The sequence below is a fragment of the Chelmon rostratus genome, chromosome 17 (genome assembly GCF_017976325.1).
Source record: "Chelmon rostratus isolate fCheRos1 chromosome 17, fCheRos1.pri, whole genome shotgun sequence".
Taxonomy (NCBI): Eukaryota; Metazoa; Chordata; class Actinopteri; order Chaetodontiformes; family Chaetodontidae; genus Chelmon; species Chelmon rostratus.
In genome coordinates this window covers 14,881,840-14,904,990 of record NC_055674.1, presented here as the reverse complement: position 1 = coordinate 14,904,990, position 23,151 = coordinate 14,881,840, and the positions used below count along the sequence as shown (strand labels likewise).

The 23,151-nt window shown below is 43.3% G+C and overlaps 2 protein-coding genes across 5 annotated transcripts; both read left to right on the top strand.

Annotated features, from left to right (window-relative positions):
- Nucleotides 1–636: 636 nt before the first annotated feature.
- On the top strand, nucleotides 637–9,699 carry pecam1a (platelet and endothelial cell adhesion molecule 1a). 4 transcript variants are annotated; one of them, XM_041956743.1, is made up of 16 exons: nucleotides 637–762; nucleotides 879–902; nucleotides 2,368–2,661; nucleotides 3,406–3,702; nucleotides 3,789–4,049; nucleotides 4,185–4,466; nucleotides 4,726–5,022; nucleotides 5,102–5,383; nucleotides 6,021–6,153; nucleotides 6,285–6,352; nucleotides 6,504–6,557; nucleotides 7,104–7,193; nucleotides 7,297–7,353; nucleotides 7,958–7,980; nucleotides 8,073–8,146; nucleotides 9,348–9,482. In XM_041956743.1, the coding sequence occupies exons 1-15, from the start codon at nucleotides 705–707 to the stop codon at nucleotides 8,103–8,105; spliced, it is 2,253 nt and encodes a 750-aa protein (XP_041812677.1). In that variant the 5' UTR covers nucleotides 637–704; the 3' UTR covers nucleotides 8,106–8,146; nucleotides 9,348–9,482. The 4 variants fall into 4 exon arrangements, with proteins under 4 accessions (XP_041812677.1, XP_041812678.1, XP_041812676.1 ...); XM_041956744.1 differs by having other exon boundaries at nucleotides 9,351–9,479; XM_041956742.1 differs by lacking the exon at nucleotides 8,073–8,146 and having other exon boundaries at nucleotides 9,351–9,699.
- An 11,006-nt stretch (nucleotides 9,700–20,705) lies between these two features.
- On the top strand, nucleotides 20,706–23,036 carry LOC121621355 (protein phosphatase 1 regulatory subunit 27). Its single transcript, XM_041957789.1, has 3 exons — nucleotides 20,706–21,252; nucleotides 21,466–21,616; nucleotides 22,215–23,036. Exons 1-3 carry the CDS (start codon nucleotides 20,817–20,819, stop codon nucleotides 22,333–22,335), a joined length of 708 nt encoding a protein of 235 aa, XP_041813723.1. The 5' UTR covers nucleotides 20,706–20,816; the 3' UTR covers nucleotides 22,336–23,036.
- The last annotated feature ends 115 nt before the right edge of the window (nucleotides 23,037–23,151 follow it).

The window sequence follows — 23,151 nt, the reverse complement described above, 5'->3', positions numbered from 1 at the left end:
TTCATCTCACGCTTTTAACAAGAGGGTACTGAGCACCGGAGCAGGAGGGGATTATGGGCTGTGAGGTGAACGGTGGTGCTGTCAGAGGACTGCATGTTTTGATTATGCGTATACTGAATTTTTTTAATTAGAGACTGGATCATGGCTCAGTGGCAACTCCCCGCAGTCCAGTAAAGAAGCAGCAGGTGACATGAACAATCTAGGAGGTGAAGCTGTGGGCCGAGCAAAGTGGAGCGAGGCCTACCCGAGGTTAGCCCATGTGGGGGGGCACAGTCCAGTCTGCAAGATCACCAAATGCAGTCACAGAATATGCAGCTCTAAATGATTGTCATTCATATAAAGCTGTTGAATTATGTAAGAAACACCCTCCACGCTGGGGGAGAGCTCAGGAGGTCTGCAAGGTCAGAAGCTCTCTCCTGAGTCTCTCTGACATTATTGGTGGAATTCCTCTTCTTTCACACAGTAATGAGAACATAGCGAATGGTAGATTCCTCAGGAAGTAACAGCCATTTCCTGGTTAGGCCAGCAGCACAAGGAGTGTGTATGATAAGACGAAGAACACGACCGCTCAGAGTTTGTCCTCCGCACGCTCCACCTCTCCCTTCCTATTCCCCTCCCATGTCCTTCTGACTGCCCCTCTGGCCTCCTCATCCCTCTGTATTTTAATATTTTAATCTTACAGCAGTGAACCGCCATCACTCAGGATGGACTCCAGACCCCCCCACCTGCTGCTGCTGCTGCTCACCAGCCTCCTCCACCTCTGTAAGGACCCACCGTTGTGCTGCTTCAGGATGACGGATGTTCCTTCGGTTGAACCTGATTTTGTAATTCTCACTTCTATTTCTTCTTCCCTTTTCTCTGCTTTTCTCCAAACACAGGGCAATGTGCCAGAGGACAGTCATGTAAGTATAACTACATTAGAGCGTATAGAGTTGACTCCTGTTTAATTATTGGTCCGGGGGGTTGTAGTTTCTCCAGCAATGAGACAGTTTCAGGTTATCAAGTCCTTGCTGCATTAGACAGTCAAGTTATTTTTACCCCACAGTTATTTTTTGCAGGGAACGGGCATCGTATCATGCACTCCTGGCCTCTTTGATATTTTCAAGTCTTTCGTGAGATTCACTGAAGCTATTTTTAGTTGTCACAGGTGAGGCTGGGTAATCGTTCAAATCAGCATGAGTTTGAATGAACTTCCCAAATTCTGAATAGCTTTCAAACAGCATGAGTTTGAATGAAAATGCTAATTTCGTCTTGTTATCTCCTTGTGCGAGGGTTTATCTGGAGCTCTTGGCTAGGTGGCTTTAGAGGTGTCTGAAAAGAATTATCAGCATTTTGGGAAACGCACCTCTTGGCTTGTGTCGAAGGTACGAAGGTAACAAAATCTGCCGACCAGCATGTCTTAAGCTCAGTAATTAACCTGAAGTCTTGTTGTCCGCGTGATTTTGCCAGCAGACAGAGGAGACCCCAGGAAGGTAGAGCTCCAGGTCAACAAGCAGCCAGACACACAACACCACAAACATGTTTTTTGCACATCAATTGTTCTACAAATGAAACAAAAGAGATCTGAAGTGTTAGTGAGCTTTAGAGGTGCTGGTAGGCAGATTTCTTTACCTTATGAACAGATCCAGTCTAGCTGTTGTAGCTGTATCACTGTTTTCAGGCTTTATGCTAAGCTAAGCAAAGCAGCTGCTGGCTGAAGCTTCATATTTAGCGTACAGTCATGAGGATGGTGCAAGAAAACAAACAAGCATACGTAAAAATATGCTGTATATTCCTTAATGTATTTGACAAGATAATCTTAACTCAAGGTCCGCCACTTTTTTTCCAGAGTTTTGACGCTTTGTGACAAAGGTAGTTGGTAGACCTTGAGTTAAGATTATTCTTCTCCTTCTAAACTACTCCTTTCAAGGTCAAGAATGAACTTTCTCACTCTACATATGTGCTATTCCCACAGAGGCTGAGTTAGCACAGTCATTCACAGCCTCAGTCACCCGACCTCGCTGAGCCCAAACGAACAGCAGTGCTTTGAGGGTGTGGACTAAGTGATTGTTCCGTAGCTGTTGAGGCAGGTTACTCTGTGCTGTTGTTGTTGCTGCAGAGCAGAAGCTGGGATAAATCAACAGAGCTCTCCCAGGGGGGCAGAGGGGGTCAGACGCTGTTTGTTGAAGCTTTTTCCTTCCTTCAGCAGCTCCTGCTTACTCTGCAGCAGACTGGTGGCCAGGGAGTGCCTTCCTTCAGTCTTCACCTTTGTTGTGGAGAGAATAATACATCCTGAGTGTTGTCACTGGCTCAGTCCCTAATGTTGGTTTTACACAAATGAGACACGCAGCCCTACTGACATTATTTCTTTCTAATGCACGCATGCAGCTTACATTATAGATGCCGTTGGCCTCACAATCCTACCCAGCAGCACGGTTCAGAGCGGGACATGGGTGACCCTGCGCTGCCAGGTCAGCGTCAGCCATGACAACATCCCTCACCTGACACATACTTTCCACCTCACACGGGACGACGTCCCGGTCCACTCGTCCACCACCACCGAGGACTCAGTGGAGTATGAACTCAGCCCAGCCAGGGCGGCTGACTCCGGATATTATGAATGTCGGGTCACAGTCAAGGACAAGAGCAGAGCCAGCTTCAGCAAAAAACTGGAAGTCACAGGTAAAGCTGGAGATGGACATGACATATTGGTGCATTTCTCAAACCATGGTTTATTAGTTTTCACTTGGCTAGTTTTGTTATTGTGTGGTCTCACAACAGTAGTATAATGCACTGTAGTATAACGTGAAAAAAGACAGCGTACTCTAATCAGACCAATTGATGAATAATTCACACTACTGCCAACCATTTTTCGCAGCATGACAGAAAATTTTAGACTGATGATTTCCAGCCCTCTACAGTGTAAATAACCATTTCACACACCTAAAACTTTCTTGAGTTAAATATCAATCACAGTGAACATTCTGGTCGTGTTATTCTTTTCTAAAAGTTATGCCACAAGAAAAAAAGACTCGATTTTTAAAATGTTTCTTTCGTGTTGTGTTCAAGGAATCTTCAGCATTTGATAGAGAGCTGCCGTAGACACACTGCAGAAGCTGTAAAAATAATGAGTTTGTTTGATGCCAGCTTTGTATTTTTTTGCTATAGAAATGTAAGAATTTGCTGCTGCTGACGTTTATATTTTTTGACGTTCGAATTTCTTTTGTCATGCCAAAATGTTTTTACATTTCCTCCAGCAAAACGAAAAGGTCTTTTGACTTCAAGCAAACTTTGGAAAATCAGAAATATAAATTTCAAGAATGTTCTGCGGCATCTGAGTTTTAAAACCTGTAAACATTCATCATGAAGCTGGAAATACACACTATGTAGAGTAATGGCTGCCCTGTTGGGTTTTCCTCTCCTCAGGCCTGCAGACCCCTGTTCTGTATGTGGATAAGACTACACCCTATGAGAGTGAGGAGTTCATAGTCGCCTGTAGCGCTCCAGAGGAGAAAGGATCCCTCATCTTCCGGTTTTACCAGAGATTTAGGAGCGGAGAGTCTCAGAAGATAAAGCAGCCAGCGTCCACTGGGAACTCATCAGAGACCACGCTGTCCCTGAGAAAGGTTGGAGACAGCTTTCTGTACTGTGACTACGAGATCAATTTGGTTTCTGGGCCCAGACGCTCCAACCGCAGCCGCGAGATTCCAGTGATAGTCAAAGGTGAGCAGGTCAAGAGCTGCTACGTCACCAAGAAAAGATCAGATTGCTTGAAGAAGGGACACACGACTGATTATTCTGTCTTGCAGGACTCTACATTTCCCCGATTATGAATGTGCTTCCCTCCTCAACTGTCTTTGAGGGTGACGTAATGGAGGTGGTCTGTAAAGTGGTGAGTCCGCTCAAGAACATTGAAGTGTTCCTGACGAAGGACAGGAGGATCCTCAAGCAAGCCCCAGTCAGCCTCAGCCATCGATTCACGGCACAAGAAGGCGACTCTGGGGAGCTCGTGTGCAAGGCGGAGTGGGGCAATGTGCAGAAAGAAACCTATCAAGCCGTCACAGTCAAAGGCAAGAACTGGATATCCTCTTTGTTATGAAAGAACCTTCTTAGCTGAGGCTTAAAGCCTTTTCTATCCTCAAAGTTAAAAAATATACCACATATAGATTGAATAATGTTTCATTTTTGCTGTCCCACTCCAACAGAGCTGTTTTCAAAGCCACGCCTGACTGTGGAGCCCGTAGACATATTTGAGCGAGACCGCTTCAAGCTGACCTGCTCTGTGTCCATTTACGTCCCTGAGAGGATAAACAATGACACCATGCGGTTCTCCATCTACAGAGATAACCTCCAGCTCACCAGTGCAGAGACATACATCACTGTGGCGGATCCTGCTAAAAATGGCAACTACACCTGCAAAGCACAGGCTGCTTCTCTGACAAGCAGCTTTGAGAAAGAAAGCCAAACAGTTGTTGTTAAAGCAAAAGGTGAGGCACCAAATGCATGAAATTACAATGGATTTGGATGTTATTAGGCAGCACTTGCTGCGTTAGTGGCATGGCTCTAGTACTGTACTGTAAACTAAGATGGTGAACATGGTAAACGTTACACCTGCCTAGCATCAACATGTTAGTATTGTCATTGAGAGCACATTAGCATACAGCTTTGAGAGCTGCTAGCATGACTGCAGACTCTTGTTCATGTTGTTCTGTTGCACAGGCTAACTGCTAATTATCTCATCCCCAGTTCCTGTTTCAAAGCCCGTGCTGAGTGTGGTTGGGGGTACGCTGGTGTTGGGGAAGCGCTTCCAGCTGCTCTGTCACAGTGACAGCGGCACTCTGCCCATCGTCTACACCCTGTACGGCCCCAACAGGCTGCTTGAAGTCAAGGCGGTGAGCAAGCCGGGGGAAGAGGCCATCTTTAACTCCTCAGCTGTCTACAAGAGTTCAGACTTAAACAGCTTTCTTTGCCACGCGAAAAACAGTCAACACAAGACAACCGTGACAGAGTCGGGGAAGCTGCTACGTTCAACCAACATCATAGGTGTGTGAGATGCAGGAATGATGGCGATGCTCTCAAACGAATCAATGATCACTTGATCTAACGTACATTTTCTACGCAGAGCCTGTGTCAAGACCAGTGTTGAGCTTGCGTCCCAGCATGGGGGACGTCTCTGAGGGGCAGGACGTGACTCTCGTGTGCTCTGTTCAGAGAGGCACCCTTCCCATCAGCTTCACCTGGTACCACACTCAGACGGAGGACGCTCTCCATTCCCAGACCTCCAAGAAACTGGAAGGATCCTACAGGATCAAAGATGTCAGAGGAGAGCACCAAGGAAAATACTACTGTGTGTGCACCAACCCGGCCAACGAAACCCAACAAAGTTACCCCATGGCGATCACAGGTGTGTTCTGTCTTCAGTGAACAGGGGTGATGATGGTCATGGCTGTGCGCTCTTTGTGAGCACCAGTCAGAGTCCTGGAGAGTCTGGATGATTTCGAAATGTGAGGAAATTTGTGTGATTGAGACTAGAATTATATTCTGATTTGAGTGGCAACTCAGCTTAAAAAATGTCTTTGCAGCTGTTTTTCACCTTGTTGTGGAAGTAGTACGCCACAAAGTACACAGCTTTCTGACCCAGCGTTTATTAGAATACTTAGAAACCAAGTACAGAATGTAAATAATTGAGCCATAATGAATTTGAAGTAGAGACCCTGAGGCAATTTTTACATTAACATTATTAAATAAAATACTAAATGCTTGGGAAATTTAAAATGTGTGCTGGAATTTGCATTCATTCACATCGTTGGCATCCAGTTAACACTCTTTTCTGCAGTGAGCACAGGTGCAGAATAAACTTTAACAAGGTTTAACAACAAGTGACTTTAACTGAACTCTGACAAAAATCTAATTAAAATTAAATGACTACATATGTATACCCAGCAGTGGAACATTAAAGCAGAAAAGTGTGTGAGAAACTGTTTTTTGGTAAAATCATAATATAATTCATACCCATCTGCATAATTAATCCTGTTCTACAGTCAAGATGGCTGGCTGGAAGAAAGGCCTAATAGCAGTCTTCTGCATCCTGCTTATACTGGCACTGATCCTCGTTCTCATCTTTAAAAGACGCCTCCTTCAGTTCAAGAGGAAAACAACTGGCGAGCTGTCAGTGTAAGAAACATTTCTCATGTTCTTATCAAAAGTCACTCCTCTGAAGGTGATGTGAGTTATGGTGGCATGGTGACGCCCGTGCAGCTTCCTGTTTTAAAAAGCTGATTGTGTTTTGTGTCCACCTTGTCCAGGAAGTCAGCCAACACCAAAGTAGAGCGGCTGAGCCTCACCCAGTCAGAGGTCAATGAGGCTGCCAATGGTAAAGTCTGCAATACTGATACACACACTGAGCTGCAAAATGTGTTTTAGTAAACTAATTCAGAAGTGTTGACTTGTACATTTTAGAGCATTAAAGCAGTGGCGTAGATTGTATTGATTCAACTACTGAGGCTGTTTCTGTCCCTGTGCAGTCACTCCAGGCATGATGGGAAAGAGTGTTTGGAGCGAGCACGTGTCGGGCTCTGGTGAGTCGACCGTATGAACTTAAACGATGAGGCTTGTGTTATTCTGCGCTTTTCTTATCGCCAGCAAATCCCACGAAAGACCAAAACCAACATTACCTTTGTCTGTCTCTCAATGCCTCCCGACCTCCCTATCTTGTCTGCTCCTACTGAAGACGTAAACCAAAGAGTTTAAAGAACAAGTCCCGAGAACATTGTTCCCTTTTTTAAAAAGGCTTAGCCATTTCCTGTAACAGCTGGCCACAGCAGTTTTTAGAAAACGTGGCTCAAACAGGAGTGAATGCTGCCTATGTCAGGGACTATTTTCAGCTGCGGATTAATACACATTCGGCACACTAGTGAGTTGGTCAACTCAAAGTGCCAGTTTTTGTTCTAACAAATAAACATGTCACCCAATGCAGAAGTGTGGCTCAGTGATGTGTTTTTAAACACAGAGGAATAAGATATATCAGACTTTTAAATATTACTTAATTTGACTGGGACACTGTCTAATTGAAAATTGTATGAAGTTTAACTTTGTATGTGCTTGCTGATGTGTTGTATTGGCAGAGTCTGATGACCAGAATAGTGTGATCTCTCCAGAGAAACCAGAACCTCAGTACACTGAGGTGCAGGCCAGACAGGCAGATCCTAACAGAGGTGAGACTGCCTCTGAATTTGTATATTTTTAGTGGACAATGATGCCGCCGATGTCATTTTTGATCTTAAAAAAAAAAAAAAAATGATTCATTTGTTGTGACAGCTCCGGTGAAAAAGGGCACAGACACGGTGTACAGCGAGGTGCGGAACTCCAAGCAAGGTACGACTAACATCCTGCTCCTCGTTCAAATCCCACTTATTTTGCGCGCCGAGAGAAATCAGGCCACGAAACAAAAAGCGCCAGGAAACAGGATCAGCTCCAACCGTAAACGTTTACATTGTTAGTGAAAGAATGTCCCATTAAAACAGAGGGCCCGGTCGCCAGGTGTCCACTTCCTGCTTTCGTCAAAGAGAACTTCCTGTTCTAACAATCAGAGCTAAACAGTGTGTACATCCGTTAAGACTTAGTGAGTAACACTCTCCATTGTTTGATACTCACAGGGGAAACTCTTGTCCATTGTTCGTTCATTGGCTCCGAATAACGGTTAAAATGTCAGCTGTATTCATAGCAATGATGCAGCAGAAGTAAAGGAAAACTCAATGTCAGGCATGTTTTTTGCTCTATGCCTTATAAGAAGAGACTTACAGAGAAAGCCTGTATCAGCATGTCCAAAGTAGTGTGACTGCTTGCGGCGTGATAAGCTCCCAGTTTCCTGGGATCTGGCGTCTCGTTCATGGGAGTGTTGATGACGATACCAGCCCTCCTTTATTCCTCAGACTCCTCTTTTGTTTCCTGAGCTTGTCCTCTCGCTTTGTTTTTGCAGGTGTTCCAGAGCAGGCGGATGGCGTAAGTGCAAACACACACATCATGCATACAGCGCATGCACATGCCAGAAAGGGGCGCACACACACTCATGAATCTGTTGTGTCTTTGCTCAGAGAGACCTCTCACGGACAGACACAGTGCAATAAGCGGAAACCCTGTGGAGTCCGTTTTTATTGTTTATAGACAGGTAACTGAAAGTATTAACACTTTATTTCACTGGTTCATACATTTGTGATCATTTATCAATAATTACGTAGGAAGTGTCCCAGAAAGAACTGTGCAATTTGGCACATTATGTTCTATTGTTCAATTTCAGTTAATTAATTCCAGTTAATTAACCTAGAATCTATTCGTCAGTACACAGCAGGTCAACAAAACATGCAAAATGTGTCTAGACAAATGAGTCCAAAGGGAAACTTACAGCTCAGCACAGTATATGAGGAATAAAGTTTTCTAGAATAGATAATTATATTTTATTTAATTTGGGTTTCAAGGAAATTACTGTGGAGATCAACATCTGCTGAACTAACTAAACCAACTGAGATTACATCACATAACTAGCACCGTTTCTCTGGGGATGCCAGTGTTGGTCAGTCAGCCCACTTTGGCTCAGACTGAATTATTTTGCCAACTTTTTGATGGATTGCAATAAAATTTGGTACAAACGTTCATGGTCTCCAGAGAATCTTCTTTTGTCTTTTCTTCTGGCGCCACCATGAGGTTCACATTTATATCTTTTATTTTTGTCCGATTTCTTAACAGTTATTGGATTGATTTATTAAATTTGATTCAGACATTCATGTCCTCCTCAGGATGACTTATAATAACTTTGATGATCCCTTACTTGTTCGTTTCCTCATCAGGTCAAATTTAAATCTGTGCACCACTTTGGTTTGTGACCAAATACTCATCAACCTCAGCTATACCGTGTTTAGTGCTGATGTTAGCATGCCAACATGCTAAAGTAATGTACTGAACATGACAAACATTATACCTGCTAAACATCAACATGTTAGCATTGTCTGCACGTGACGTTGCTTTTCAACAGAACTTCTAGAAATGATCAGAAAAGCTTAAGTAGTATAATAAAGTGCTGCCTAACTCTATGTGCCATTATATGATTTACTTTGTCTCTCACCATGAAATATCAGTGCATGACAGATGTTTTTTACACCTCTGAAACTGTAGCTCTTCCAATTTATCTGCATATTCTCACTACTCTGTTCATTTCTGCCCAAGAGGAATTAGCTTGCGCCGTGGTATGAATCACAGGAAGCTAATTACAAGCAGTCGATCTGTCATGCCGATCGATTCGGTTCTGAGTGTCATGCAGTGATCTGTTTCTTCACACATGCGTCATGTTTCTTTTTTGTTTTGCCCCCTCTCAGCAGGGGTCAGTGGAGTATGCACAGCTGAATCATGATGCGGATCACCACAGTGACCACGGTAACCATGGTCACCACAGTGACCACACAGACGAGATTGACAGCAGTGTTGACAACAACACAGCTGACCACGGGGAGTGAAAACATGATCCAATGCCGGACTGTTAACTGACCAGCAAGAATATTTATTCCCTTATTTATCCGCCTGTAAATGCGGCTGCAGTCTTTTGTGCTGAAAGACCTCAAACAGCCTTAAACAACTGTGCTTTTTGTACTTTTGTAACGCTTTGCAAGGAACATCCCACACTGTAAATTCACACGCTTTGCCTATGAAGGGCAAATAAAATGTTTTCATTAAGCGAAGTGTTTCTCTTTCCTTCATTGGTTGTTTTCTCGCCAAAACACAGCAAGAGGATGTGTGTTGTGACCCTAAAGGAAGAGACATTCAAGTGTACATCCTTCCAGCGGTGGCAGCGGTGACAGAATCTGAATAGGAAGAGCGGCCTTTGAAGTGAGTGGAGCGATGATGCTGCCTGTTTAGCGGCGAGGCTGGGAGTACATTCATCAGCCGCCCTGCTGTGTGGCAGTCAGAGCTTCCTGTTAAATGCCACCAGAGGACAGACTTTAGGCAACGCCACGTGGAAACTTAGTGCCATCTGGCTGTGATCTCTCTTACTGTGAGAAGGGCTCTGACTGTGTTGTCAGGACATATCAGTTTCATTTTCGATTACCTAATGTGTAATTGAATGATATAACATGAACCTATTCAAGGTCTCTATACACCAGATGTCTTTAGCAGCTAAATCTCTTGTTGAGAGGAGATATGTTATATTGATAATTGCCGTGTGCTCAGAATTTAAGTGCTACTTTACGTCCAGGAAGCTCTTAGCTTAGAACACAACATATGGTGCCTTTGTTCTGTTCAAGTGTCCCATTGAGCCATGACGGTGTGACAGCGAGACCAACACCAGGACCCTGAAACCAGTGACGACAAGAAACAAAGTAATGGATTTAAGTACAATTTTGACATACTTTTACTTCACGATTTCAATTTTATGCTACTTTATTCTTCTTATCCACTGTGTTTCAGAGGGAATATTACACTTTTTGCTCCACTCCATTTATCTGAAAGCAATTTACGTTGTTTGTAAGACATTTATCTCACAAACAACATGAGACCAATTATAAATATGATGCTGTGCTATAGATTGAACTATACAGTATATAAAGTAGTTTGTGTCTAAAAGAGATCATTTTGCCCAACAGATGCTTTTACTTTAAGACTTCAAGCACATTTTTCTGTTAATAATTTTGTGCTTTTACTTTAATTAAATATTGTGATTCTTGTGATCTTAAGTAATTTTGTATTGAAGTAAAAGCTATGAGTACTTCTTCCATAACTGCCTGAAACTGAGGCAGCTACATGGAATTTATCCATCACTGATCTTATTATTATTTACACCTGTGCTTTTCCTGATGTGTTTTGAAAATGTCTTCTACAAAAAGGCCTGTTAGCCATACATACTGTAGCTTGGCAGATAAACACATGTTTCTGCTCTAACTGTATGTCGCTGTTGTCACATTAAACCTCAGTTATTGATTTCACCTGTCAGCAGGTGAACACGGAACAAGTCGCAAAGGTGCTGCCCTGGACCAGCGTTCGATTGCATACATCGGGTTCACCCAGTTCGAGGCAACTGCTGTCGACAGTCTGGATTATGAGGATCTGCGTTTTGACAGGAAGCTCTTATGAACACTGAACCGCAGATCAAATCCATGTGTGAGTCTGTAATACCTGACACCACAGCAAACAGCCTGCCACCAAGTCACACGCTTTCATCTCCATTCTTAGCACAGACGAACGTATAGACCAGCCTACGCAGGAGATGAAGTGTTCATCTTCATTATCTGCCTGCCTGGAGTTTGTCCATGTGCATGCGTATGTGTGTCAGAAGTGTCTGATCTCTCCCGAGCCGCCACCTCTGAGCTTTTGTTCACCGCTGCTATTGTGCTAAGTCTTCACGAATGTGTGCGCAATATGTGACACCAGGTTGTGGTACAGTATTTCCAGGGTTTGCACCATTCCCTCAGGCCCCCAGAGCTCTCATATGCAGATTGATGTGGCCTCTTTGAGGTCCTCAGAGGCATCTATGAATGCATACGGCTTCAGCTCTGAGGTGCCAAAATGAAAATTCAGGCCTGCTCTGAGGATAGAATAGTTGACTCATGGTTTATTAATCACATTACTTAACCAGAGGGCTGGCCTTGACAGGAGGGAACAGCATATTCGAGCACCAGTGATCAGGCACAGGAACTGATACTGTGTTACGTGAATAGCAGGAGTGTAAGTTATACAGTATCAGAGTTGTTAGAAATAGGCTGTTGGAGTATAATTAAACAGCGGGCAGAGAAATGCACAGCCTCAACTTGCATTGGTTTTATTTTTGGATGCATTTGACCCAAAGACAAAACCACAAAGTTGTGTAACACCCATTTTAACCAGCGTGTCTGCACTGGCCACAAAACAGTCTGCCAGAGAAGAAGATAGTGCTCTGAGTCTCTTTTCAGACGCCGTGCACTTTGCCCAAGGATGGTGCCGCTCTGCCTTCACGTCGTAACTGTCTGTCAGGGCGAAGATGGTGGATTTACTACTGTTCCCAAAGTTGCGATACGTGTCAGCCCTGTAGGATCCTGTTACAAGTAGACTGCGAGCACCCACCCCAGAGAGCAATAGTGTCACATGGTCAATACTTATGGTGCCAATAGTGTGGTAAGGAAAGGGGCTTGGTCATGGACATGCATATGGTGATAGATCAGTCTTACAGGCCCAGTAGGGTCCTCTGGTCCTTCTTTATTACTGCACGTACACTGTGTGTCTCTGCCATGTAACCTGATCCGGCCCTCCCTGTATCTGGAGCAAAACTCCTGAACTGCCATTGGCTGCTGTGCTAAAATTAGCATATTGACCCCTGTGAAATGCATTCTGGGAATAACCCGTCTTGACTTGGCCTTATGGGGCCAGTGCTGTTTGCAGTCTTCAGATGCACCAGTGAGGTCATCATATAGACCTCATCTTTCTCGCTCCTGCAAAGGCACGTTTACATTCTAAGACACCATATTCTAAATTTATGGGGTCATACATTGCGCTTCACATTATCATTATGTTACATTCGTTTAATTCCAGATATGTGTATTTTCTTATTGGCATATTGTGCACATTTATTGTATTACTACTCCTGTATTAATACATTCTTGTAATGTTGTGTACAGGAGTTAATGTACTGTTGTAGTTAGACAGGCAGGAGTATATTCCACATTACTGCATGTAAGACTGTGTTCGTGAAGAATAGTCAGAAGAATAGAAATCACTATCTGCAGAAAAAAAACAAGTAGTGAAGTCAACTGAAGTGTTCAGTTCAGTGTTTTATTCCAAGCATTTTTATATATACGCAGTGGCAGCACAATGGGTATATCTGAGGAATGGTTATGCAATGCAACCAGGTATACAGAGTACTAATTCCCATAGCTGCCATAATCAGCAATCCAATCATACATAATGCAACGAGCCTATGATGTAACAAGACAAACGTGTTATTAATATCATTTGCCTTGCACAGATAAGCAGTCACATAAACCCAAGCACATCTGTCCTTTTAAAAACCTTTTCTTATGATGACCTCCTGCCTCAAAACAAAGCCAACGTCAATCTGGTAATCAATTTTTTTTAATAGGCACAAGTTATTATTATTATTAATATTTGTTTTAAACTGTCAATCGGTCGATACGTTGTGCAGACTATGACCTAATTCAATGTCAAGCCTTCCAACTGAATCCAGAGAGTTATTTATCAAAAGGGTGGTATTTCATGGCCCATTTGTCTTCCTACATACCACATTCTGACACGAGGCTCATTAAAGAGTCCTGCGGTGACATTAGAGATGAGCGCCTGCAGTATAGAGGGTTTTTGTCTGAAGCCTGTTCACCAGCATGTTTATGTTACTGCAGAATAATAATTATTTAGATATGTATTTATAAACTGTAATGCTGCATTTGAAACAACAGTTTCCTGGTGGAAAATGCTGGAATTAAAGATCAAATAGTTATTGTCTCCATGTAAACATTACATACAGTAAATTCTTTTATTCTTCACTGTGCTGTAGGCTGTAGAGGCTGCAGGCAGCTCAGGCATGCCATTGTGTAAAAGAGTGCATCTCCATTGTCCTTCATATGCCGAGTGAAGGTTAGATTTAGTAAGTCCACCTGTTCAATGTCCTCCATCTTTCATTGCTTAAGCTCTGGCAGATCCAGGAAATTAATTCATTGTAACCTTGCACAACCTGGTCAGAGCGCAGAGCGGCAGGGAAGGAGGAGGAGGAGGTTCACTCTTCCTCATTGACCACTGACCGCTTCCAGACTGAAACACACGGCCTCATTGTGCAATCGGCATCAACAAATTAGGCTCACATATGCACAACTTTTAACCTCTGACCTCCTTTTCCATGGATGCAGGCTTCAGCTAAGGTAACCCAATCCTCACACAAACAGTCAGCCAGCCTTGGTGCTGCTCCCACTCCCCTCTGTGCTAAGTCTGAGCCCTCTTTCTCTCACTGTGAGGCAGACAGCTGCAGCACCTGTTTACTGCCTTTACCTCTTTGCAGGGCAGCGCTCTTTATACTTTGTCAATGTCAGCAACTGCGTCTCAGCGGGGCAGCAGCCTTGTCTTCAACTGGTATACAAATAACTATTCTAAACAGCCAATAAACGCTTCAGTGCTTCTTGTTGGAGTATTTATTCAAAGCTGTACGGAAAGCCTTTTAATTTTGGGTTACATGGGTCACTGGAAAATATCAGACTGTAAGTGTTTATGAGGAGATACGTGCACAGTCGAGCAGTATCCAGGTTCAAATGCTCCGCCCTTTGTTCTGTCAACATGTAGACGTGGTCAGAGCAGTTACAGTATATTTCTCCTGGGACAAAAAACTCATTTACACTCCCAGCAGGCAGCCTGCACAGTTCATTCACCTCCATCAGTCTGCTACCATTTAGATCTGCAGGAGCTATGTATCGCTTTATTAATTATTTAAAACTGTGTTTTTACTCACATCTTACCTGAACCCAGATGGACTGAACAGATGTTTGTTTTTTTTATTTGACATCATGTGCATTAGTCTGCAGAACAGAATACACACAATCTATCCTGACTGCTCTGTCGTGTAAATACAGCTCTTTATGAACATCAATTATCTCCATGGAAACAGAACCCAAAAGTCTTGTTCAGGTGTAAAACAGACTTTAAGCTCCAATGGGACTCTATAGGCTGAGCCGCTCTTCTTCAAAAATGAGATGAAAGAAGCATATGTAAAATAAATGGTCATTATAGGATGTCCTGGCCTATATTTCCTGCGGGTCAGGCTCATTATGTCATTGATTATATCAAACTCACAGACATCATAACACTGTTTTCACAGGCCGAGTAGAACTCCTTGAGACAAATAAAATAAGCTTCATGTGTAGAATCATTGGAGGGCCCCTTCAATTATCATGTTTAATTTATACAAAACATATCACTCATCTTCATTTTTGTAGCTATTCAGATCCAGCCATTACAATTGAGAGAAGCAATGGGGTTTATGTAAAAAAATAAAGATCTAAATCTGATTTAGGAGGTGCAAACATGTATATTATTTGTTTTTTAAAAAGTCCATGTTCATTGTGTGTGTGTTAACAAATATGGACTGATTCCCATGGAAACTATGCGCTCGTGACTGGGAGTGTTCAGCAACTTAAGAGTCTGCTGGCATGGGAACCATGAGGGCCATGCCATGTATGTGGGGCCAGATGGCAGTTGGACTCATTTTCAACAGCAAATGGCTCAATTTACTTTTGGTTGGCTTGTCTAACGCTTGGCTCCGTGCGGGGATTCGTCCGTTTGTGAATTCACCTCACGCCAACTGAGTAGTCTACATGCACAAGAGGATCCACCAAGAGCACAATGCACATTGCTGAAAAGCACACGTACTTCTGCTGCATTAGCTGCTGTTTCATTGAAATGAGAAAGCAAATATTAGGGTCAGTTGTATTTCCTCAAATACGCTAACGTAGGCCGTTGTTGGTTCCAGTCCCTGGTGTCCATTATGCTATTTGTTTTCCACCAGAACCACATTAAAAAGAAATGCTGGTGTCACTTTGAATTAACCTCAGTACTTCTAGCAGAGCCATATTATTCATACTATATACTGAATATTAGGTAGCTGAATTGTGCTTTGTGAGTGTGTGTGTAGCCCTCTAACTGACTTCACTCTTGGTAATAAACAGAAGGAGATGTGATGCACCATCTAATACTTCTATTGATTTCCAGGCCTGCCATAAGAGGTGGAAAGGTGCATTAGCAGTAGATGCAGTACACGATTTTTTTATTAGAGAGCTGCTTCTGCACATCCAATTATTTTGATGTCTGGCAAACATCTACTCTGGTTTTTGAGAGTTGAGACTGAAGATTAGGGTCAGTGTGCCTCATTTTTAGCTCTGAATCTCTGTTTCCCAAGATGGATCGATCTCCACAGCCACAGGCATCATGGTGTCCCTCTTCCTCACTGAACGACGGAGGATTACATGCTCCGGATTTAGATTCCAACTCTCCTTTTTCGGCCCAATGCGTGTGCTGTAACCAGATACTTCTCAGCCCCGGTGAGCCTCTCTCACTGGGGGTTTAGATGTACTAATCCCTGCAGTGTTTACCGTTCAGGTGTGCTCATCTGCTGCCTGTTAAGAAACAAACCAATTCTCCTGTTGTCACCCACGGGACTGCATGTGCATGTGCAGGGACAGCAGGGTGGCTTCTGAGAAAAAGGTAAAGCCGTATAAGAGGGGCAGACAAGATCAGGTGGTGTTACTGTAAAGATATACCTTCCGACAACCATGTCTATTCCCCCTGTGCCCTACTTCCACTTGGAAATCTGAGGGGGGATGAGCAGGGATACCACCCCCTTCATACTCCCCCGTCAGCTGGCAAAGTTATCAAAATGCATCCCCCTTGTTAACCTGCCATCCCCTCTCTCCAGCTCCTGGTTGCAGAGAGAGTGTAGGGGCAGAGAGGGGTTGTTCAGTTGAATATGTTAGCCTAGCCTGCCTGACTCGCTGATCCTGTATCTGACTGAGGTTTGTGCAGGTTAGACTCTATGACCCCGACCACAGCTGTAAAATATCAGCAGTCTAACTGTGCTGTGTAAAGATAAATCCATGGTGCTGTCTGTGGTGCTGAAGTGGCTTTTTTCTCCAAGTCCTGTCCTTCTTTCAGTTTCATTTTGGATCTATAATATTCTCTAAACTATATAATATAAACATTCAATTCTACACTGTATTGCAGCCTATAGAGTAGCATCATCTTCATGATCAAAGTGACAAGTAGCAACATGTAGTTGTGGAGGAGTGCGAGGGTCATAGAGACACACTGGGGCCTATAATATTCTTATAATATTCCGATAATATTTCTATGATCACTCAGTATTGTCTGTGCTGCTGAAAATACACCCCAGACCAAACCACCTCTGTAATAAACTGGCCCTAACCCTAACCACTGGGCCAGCCCCCCCTGCTAAAAACCAACAAATCAAAGACAGCCCACTTGTATTTAAAATTCCTGCTAAGAGTCATACCAAAGCTGTGAACTACAGTGTGTTTCTGCATACGTGTGGATTATTCCAGCTGAATTTTCACAGATACATATGACTTGTGTTACACTGACCGTTTTAGACAGCAATGTTTATGAGGATGGCAGCCTGCATTCATAACATGCTATGCACAGGACAGGATGCTTCACAGGCCTTATTTTTAGACGATGGAGTCACCAACCTGCCTGCTACCTGCATCACGCGAGTCAGTAGAGTGTTAAGGAATGCATAGCTGGCTTTTTTGTAACACAAATAGCCCAGTGATAAGCCTCTGTGACAGGTCGCTATTAAAATTGTCATTTGGTTTGAGCTTTGTGTGTCCTGAGCTGCTTGTCCCTGAATACCTGGCTGTAGAGGACTGAGGCAGTGTCAGGCACCAACTGACGGAATATCAGCTACATTTTGTTGATAGTAAGTCCGAAATATCAGCCTTTGAGTTTGTTCGTCGATGCTGTTTGATTTGCTTTAACTCAGCTGTAATTTGGCCCTGATTTTTATTCAAGCAGACTCGTAAACAAGACGTCACAGTTGTCTTTGAAATAAGATTAGACGGCATGAGAACATTTTCTGTGGATGAATGCTGGATGAACGTGATTGACAGATATTATGTCCAAATCCAAGATATGAAGCTTGTGCAACACTAAATAATATCAGGGCCAGAATGAAAGCCACATGATAGTGATGCTTTTTATTAGGAATAGCAGCTGATGCGTCATGTGTCACCATTTCAGAGTGAATGCATCATTAACAGCTGCTTGTAAAAGAGGTCTGATGTTATAAAGAAGTGTCTGTATGTTCATGATCTGAAAATAAATGCAACAAAGTCAAGTTTTTATATGATTTAAAGATTAACATGATTAATGTTACCAACCAAACCAGAGTTCATTTTCATTACCACTGAGTGATTTGCCAAACATTGGACATTTCCTTTAACCCTGCTCGTTACTCAGTCACATGGACGTCAAAACACAAGACTGTTTTCAGTGATGAATAAGAAATATGTTTATTGTGTGAATTCTCTGAACAAGGGAGGGGAGCGCTGTGTTCAAGTGCCCCAGATCAGTTCTACTGATCAAAAGAGGGCTTCGTCGATCCGCCTACCTCTGCCAGAGGCACATACAGGGCTGCTGTGGTCATGTCCTCTGTGTTATTTATTTATTTCAAGGAATGTGAGGTTTTTAAGAGCCTGTGAGGAGTTCACAATCTGCCAGTAAAAATGAACACTTTGTGGGTGTTTGAAAAGCCGATCCCTGCATTTTTTGGTCTTAATATACTTAAACTTAGATCGAATGTAAAGGCCACATCATTTAACAGGTACCTGAACATGTGTAATAAAAAGTATTCAAATATGTGAAATACTAGTTTTATTTTTGGTGTCTGGTCAAAACCAAACCCTGCGGCTCCATTCCCGAACAGCCAATAGCAGCCGGCTTATTGAGTAGGGTGGGAGTGTTGAGCCTGAGACATGACTTTAAATGGATTTCCAAGCAATATGTACCTGGGCTCATACTGACTAACTAAAAAGTCACACTGAGGGAGCTGATGACACCATACAGATGTGAAATCTCTGACTCCGTCTCTTTCCTGTCTCTGATTGTTGTTGCTGATAGTGTCCTTGGCTATGTTCTGTACACCTGAATGTTTTCAACTCTGACTTCTTGGTAATTTGACAGATCATAGCACCCACCCTAAAGGGCTGGTGGGGAGGGGGAGGGCAGCCTGGACTATGTATAGTAAGAAGCTGTAACGTGTGAGACTTCTCTCTGGCATTTGTCCAGAGCAGGCCTAACACCGGGCTGTGACAAACAAACATTTTCCACGGGCCGAGGTTCTCCTTTCTTCTGGTGAGGAAGTCGCCGTGGAGAGGAGCGAGGGAAGCTGGAGGGACTATCACCATTGCTCAGGGACGCCCCTGCACCCCCTCAATACCATATAAGAGACTGTGAAACCGGATAGCTGCTTCTAAAAGTCTCTTCCTCGAGCTGTGAACATTCAAATACTCTTACTTCAATTTGTCTAGACATTAGCTCTAAGCCTCTTTCCCCTGATCCCCTTGGTTAGAGACCAGTAGTGCAGGGAGGTGATGAATAATAAATCGTGCTGGCATTCAGAGCTGGGGTCAACTCTTACCATGACATAAATTAATTGATCATTTCCTGCTGGGATAATCTGAGTCGCCTCCCCCCTCTGGTTGTGTAACACACAAAAGTGGAAGGTGCAGTGGTGAGCAAAGGCCCTTAAAGTCATGAGTTATATGAATAAAGCATGCAGAACATACAGCAACACATTAAAACAGCTGCAAATTACAACCGAGGAGATCAAGTTCTGGAGCGAGGTCATACATTAAGTGGTTGGAGTTGTGGTGAGAAACAAAAACCTTCCTCTGTTACATTGGCAGCATCCGTGAAATGCCCAAGTCCTCTTCCAAAGGTTTGGGAAACTAGCTATAACCAGCTCTGCCCATCTTAGAAGTCTGTGTGGGGACAGCTGGTGACACCAGCACAATGTTGCAGCTCCATCCACACAAACTGTATGTCAGTCAGTGCTAAAAAAGCTGTGTTATTCTTCTTACTTTGCGGAGATCAATAGGATTTTTGCTCTAAGTTGTCACTTTTCTTCGTATATTTCAGTGTGTGGCAAAAGCTCAGTAATGTAAACAGCTGCCGTTCTGGAAATCATGTGACTTTTCAGTGGCATTCAAGAGGAGAGGTCACATTTTAGTGGCTTTGCCCCCTCAGTTGGTCCTCAAAACACTCCCGCACGTAACCTCCTCAGTGGGTGACTTTTTATTGGTGTATCTGGTTGTGATGCAAAGGGCAAGTGTCACATGACGGACCCGCAGGTCAACGTGGAACACGAGAAGGAACGTGGATGAACAGAGTGAAAGCACGCAGTGGCATTACATTACTTACAGATCTTAAAGAATGTGTAAAGTTGTGCTTCTGAGGGCTATTTCTAATGTCTCCTTTCTTATCAAGATTATATTGCACCATCAGGCATGATGTAATCAGACAAATCAATAACACATGCCGGCATGAGATGATGTGCTGTTATTGTTAGATGTTGTTTATTTGTCCTGCAGTAAATCTCTCTGGTTAAGAGCACCAAAACAACATGAGTCACAGAAAACTTGCGTATATAACGACTTGAAATAGCCCAGAATAGAGAAATAACTGAGCTCCAAGCTTCAGAATTTGAGGTACAGTCTCCCTCTTCTGGCAACACCTAATTCTGACCATAACCATAGTTATTTAGATGTTTATGCGGGAAGATGCATGTCTAAAGTAAGACTCAAGGGGAACATTTTGGTTGTCAACATTTTTATGATCTAGGGGTGGCTGCTGTGTCAGTGGGCATATGACTGCGTGGTGGGAGGAGCTGGACAAGGGCCACTCATTTCCAAGCTGAAGTCACTGGATCTTAGGCCCTAAAATAGCCCTACAGAGGGTATATAGGGGTCCTCTCCGACTTGCCCCACTGGACAACGGTTCTGTGCAACAGCAAACACACTGTGCAAAAGAGACTTTCAAATTCAGGTGGGAGAGATTCACAGCAGGTGAGAAAAAGACGACCGGACTGCAACACAGTGAAGCAAAGGATCTGAGAAGTGTTTTTATTCTACAGTAACAGCAGGAGATACTCCAGCTGGAAAATAAAAGGATAATAAGCGAGCAAGGAGAGGGGGAGAGGACGTAGAGCAAAAAGGATACTGCTCTTCACTGGACTGGTGCGTTCTCTTGGATTTCTCACTTCCCTCCTCCTGGGCGGACGGCAAAGGGGGAGGCAGACAGCCACTGCAGGGATGAAGTACAACTACCATGTGCCAGTGTCAACGTACACACGCAGTTCACAGTACACACCAACATACCAGACACCTACCTATTACACCCCTACACATTACACACCGACGCACTACACATCCGCATATACCTCCACGACAAAGTACACCCCGACACAGTACAGCACGACACATTACACCCCATCACACTACACATCCACCTACAAGGCTGCGTCGACATACATCCCCTCATACAGCAAAGGCTCGCGGTACAGTTCCACACAGCGCACACAAGCTCAGGAACGTCCCGCACCTGTAATACCTGTCGCACCAGCAAAGAGGACTGTGCACTTCCCCAATGACATCATCTTCCAGGATATTGTGAGACGGGGAGATATGGAGCAAATCGGTCGGTTCATGAGAGCGAGGAAGGTTCGTGTGGATACACTCTTCCACTCAGGTGAGCTCAGTCTCCACAGCTTTCACTTTTTCCTCCAGCCTGCAGGGATTCATATGTTTAAACTTTAAACTTATGAATTTTATTTTGAAATTAGAAATAATGGCAGCCAGTGAGGATGAGGGCTTCAAAGCTGTTTAGATGTCTGGCAGATGTCATGACTTGACTTGTGTGCAGCAGTGCTTCTGCAGAGGACTGATGTAGTCTTGTGTGCAGGTATGGCAGCGCTACATGAAGCTGTGCTAACAGGAAACCTGGAGGTGGTGAAGCTGCTGGTGAAATATGGCGCTGACGTTCACCAGCGAGACGAAGATGGCTGGACGCCACTTCACATGGCCTGCAGTGACGGTTACCCAGAAATCGCCAGGTAACATTTGTAGTCTCTATCATGCTTGAATTTTACTCCAAAACACAGCTCTAATTTAATATAGAACAGGCACTTGACCCCAGAGTATGTGAAACTTGCATTTTGTATTCATTTTCAATGAAACATTGAATCATCAAATGTCCCTCAAAGAGTAAGGAGAGGTCACCAAATCACAGCGGTCTGACAGAGACAAAGTTTATCCGGGTACAACACTGGTGGGTTGGCTCTGAACACTGAAACATGAAACATAATATAATATATATAATTGTATATATAATTCAACCATAACAATACATAAAACATGGTGTTCAGCAGCAAGAAAACGGTGTAAAAGAAAGAACTGGAGAGAATGTATAATGTTGAATTATTAGGGGGGAGTTTGTGTTGAATTATATCCATAAGGAGAAATTAACTGACCCACAATACACACTATAATAGTTTGACTACAATTGAATTCTACAGTTCCCTTTATTCTGAGGTCTTTGAGTTGAGACAGCGAAACGATGAAAAAAAGATAAAGTGCAGTGCTGATAAACTCTGCCATGTTTTATATGTGAGAGCGTCAGTTTAACAGTGCTCCGCTTCATTCTCCACTCAGGTACCTGCTGTCGATGGGAGCCAGCACAGACGCCGAGAACGAAAGTGGCGAGAAGCCTGCAGACCTCATCGACCCAGACTGCAAAGAGCTGGTCAAACTTTTTGAGGCAGGCTGCGTGTGATTGGGCACCAAATGGACCCCAGAGATGACAGAAAGCTGAGCAGCCACTTGGAAAAGGAAAAAAAACAAAACATATTTAACATGTACCAGACAAACTTGCATCAGGGTGGCAGAGCGCAGCCAGAGATAGAGCCGTGCCACTGGTGCTGTTTGTTAGTTTCAAAAGTGCAGCACAACTTGCTATGAGATTATTATTTTTTACATTATAGCCTTGAAACAATGCTCCATTTAGCCATATTTCTCCTTTTGGTTGTTTTTATTTCATTTTATTTTGTGCATTTGTTTATTTGTCATTCTCCCAGTGTCTATACTACAAACATTAACCAATATCTCCGTCTACACTCTCAGCTCATGTAATGCAATACCAACTATCAAAATGTCATGTACTGTGTATGGTCCAGGTCTGAATATCCATTCGTTTCTGAACAAAATTAGTTTCATTTCTATACCATTGTGCATTTCGATTTAATTTATTTCACTTGTGTCAGTGTTAAGCAGACACTTTTGAAGTAGCTGGTTGCACTCTGCAGACAGTATTGAAGATTGAGTTTGCAACACAGTATTTAAGCCGAGATGTTAGTGTTTTCTAGAGAGAGTTATGTTTCCTCACTGCTGGGCAGAAAGAGGATCAGCCAGATTAATAATTCATACTTCACTGATGGTCAGAAATTAAAAAAAATATTGTCTTTATGCTGCCACCACTGCAGTATTGTTCCCTAATGTATTGCTGTTGTTTCCTGTAGTAGAAACACAAATGTCGGCAATGAAAGTCTTATAATTTTGTCTTCAATAATTATTTTTGTACGTTTTCATAAAT

Excerpts from the sequence above, each read along its gene's own strand:
- LOC121621355 (XM_041957789.1), top strand. The coding sequence starts at position 20,817 with ATGAAGTACAACTACCATGTGCCAGTGTCAACGTACACACGCAGTTCA. Across the intron at positions 21,253-21,465 it reads GGATACACTCTTCCACTCAG|GTATGGCAGCGCTACATGAA; the intron begins GTGAGCTCAGTC and ends TCTTGTGTGCAG. Across the intron at positions 21,617-22,214 it reads GGTTACCCAGAAATCGCCAG|GTACCTGCTGTCGATGGGAG; the intron begins GTAACATTTGTA and ends TTCTCCACTCAG.
- pecam1a (XM_041956741.1), top strand. The coding sequence starts at position 705 with ATGGACTCCAGACCCCCCCACCTGCTGCTGCTGCTGCTCACCAGCCTC. Across the intron at positions 2,662-3,405 it reads CAAAAAACTGGAAGTCACAG|GCCTGCAGACCCCTGTTCTG; the intron begins GTAAAGCTGGAG and ends TCCTCTCCTCAG. Across the intron at positions 5,384-6,020 it reads TTACCCCATGGCGATCACAG|TCAAGATGGCTGGCTGGAAG; the intron begins GTGTGTTCTGTC and ends CCTGTTCTACAG.